The 1,290-nt window shown below is 62.9% G+C and overlaps 1 protein-coding gene across 1 annotated transcript in view; it reads right to left on the reverse strand.

Annotated features, from left to right (window-relative positions):
- The window catches only part of CCNT1 (cyclin T1), an 11,220-nt gene extending 10,443 nt beyond the window's left edge, over nucleotides 1-777 (reverse strand). The window contains exons 1-2 of the mRNA XM_032441671.1: nucleotides 503-777; nucleotides 11-92 (exon numbers count right to left, since the gene is read on the reverse strand). Coding sequence (XP_032297562.1) covers nucleotides 11-92; nucleotides 503-666 — 246 coding nt within the window. The 5' untranslated portion in view covers nucleotides 667-777. The remainder of the gene's footprint in view (nucleotides 1-10; nucleotides 93-502) is intronic.
- Nucleotides 778-1,290: the final 513 nt, after the last annotated feature.

The raw sequence follows: 1,290 nt of genomic DNA on the forward strand, positions 1-1,290 counted from the left end.
CCCCACTCACGTTGCGGTGGAACTGAGTGAACGACTGCACCATGTAGAAGCGGTGCATGTACACGATGGCGGTGTTGATGGTCAGCTGGGACCTGATGGCGGCGTTAAGGAAACACGCGGCTCCTCCCGGTACCGGCTCCCGGTTCCCCCCCCTCGTTCTCTCCCATCCCCGGATCCCAGCTCACCCCGCCCCCCCTCGGCCCGGTTCTACGATCCCGGCTCTATAACCCCCCCCGGTTCCAGGCCTCGGGCTCCCCACGGTTCACCCACATCCCGCCCCATCTCCGCCTCTTTAACCCCCCCCCATCCCTCCTGCCCTCCCTCAGGCCGAGGCCTAACCCAAGTGTAGGCCCCGCGGCCTAACTCTAGTGTAGGCCCTGAGGCCTAACTCCGGTGTAGGCCCTGAGGCCTAACTCCAGCGTAGGCCCCGCGGCCTAACTCTAGTGTAGGCCCTGAGGCCTAACTCCGGTGTAGGCCCCGCGGCCTAGCGCGGCCCGGATACACGTTGAGGCGCTGCCCCATGTCCTGCAGCAGGTTGGCGGCCTGTTGCCGGTACGACAGCTCCTTGTCGGGATCCAGCCCGGCCCGTCTCGATGGGCTCCGGTCCAGCTGCTCTCGGGTGAAATACCAGCGCCGCGCCGCCCCGCCGCCCGCTGAGGCCTCCATGGCGATCCGCGCGCGCACGCAACGAGCGTAACGTACGTGCTGACGTCACAACGCACGGCAATGTGAGCGCGCACGGCGGGTGGAGACCAGGCCGGGCTGCGAGTGCGCATGCGCGAGGGGCTGGGCCTAACGCTTAGTGACGTGAGGCACCGGAAGCGGAAGTAGGTGGGGTACAAGGCGGAAGTGGCTTAAAACAGGACCGGAAGTGAGTGTAGCGTTACCGGAAGGAGTGATTCGGGCCTACCGACCGCCCCCATGTGACCCCCCCCCACATACACCGGCTCGACCTTTAACCCCCCCGCCTCGACCTTTGACCCCAAGGGCACAGCACGGCTCGTATCAAAGCGCCTTTATATAATTTATCTGTACATTAACGGGGGGGGGGGGGACCGGAAGTGCGTACCGTGGGGGGGGGGGGAAAGGGGGCCCCCCCCCCCCCCACATAACCCGGAAGTGCTTCAAAGAGGAAGTAAAGCAAAACAGGAAGTGGGGGGAAAAACGACACTTCATTTTTGGGGGTTTTTTTGCATTTTAAAGGTTGGAGACCCCAAAAAACCCCAAAAACCCCCTAAAAACCCCCTAAAACACCCCAAAACCTCCTAAAAAACCCCCAAAATACCCCAA

Source organism: Coturnix japonica, unplaced genomic scaffold (assembly GCF_001577835.2).
Source record: "Coturnix japonica isolate 7356 unplaced genomic scaffold, Coturnix japonica 2.1 chrUnrandom485, whole genome shotgun sequence".
Taxonomy (NCBI): Eukaryota; Metazoa; Chordata; class Aves; order Galliformes; family Phasianidae; genus Coturnix; species Coturnix japonica.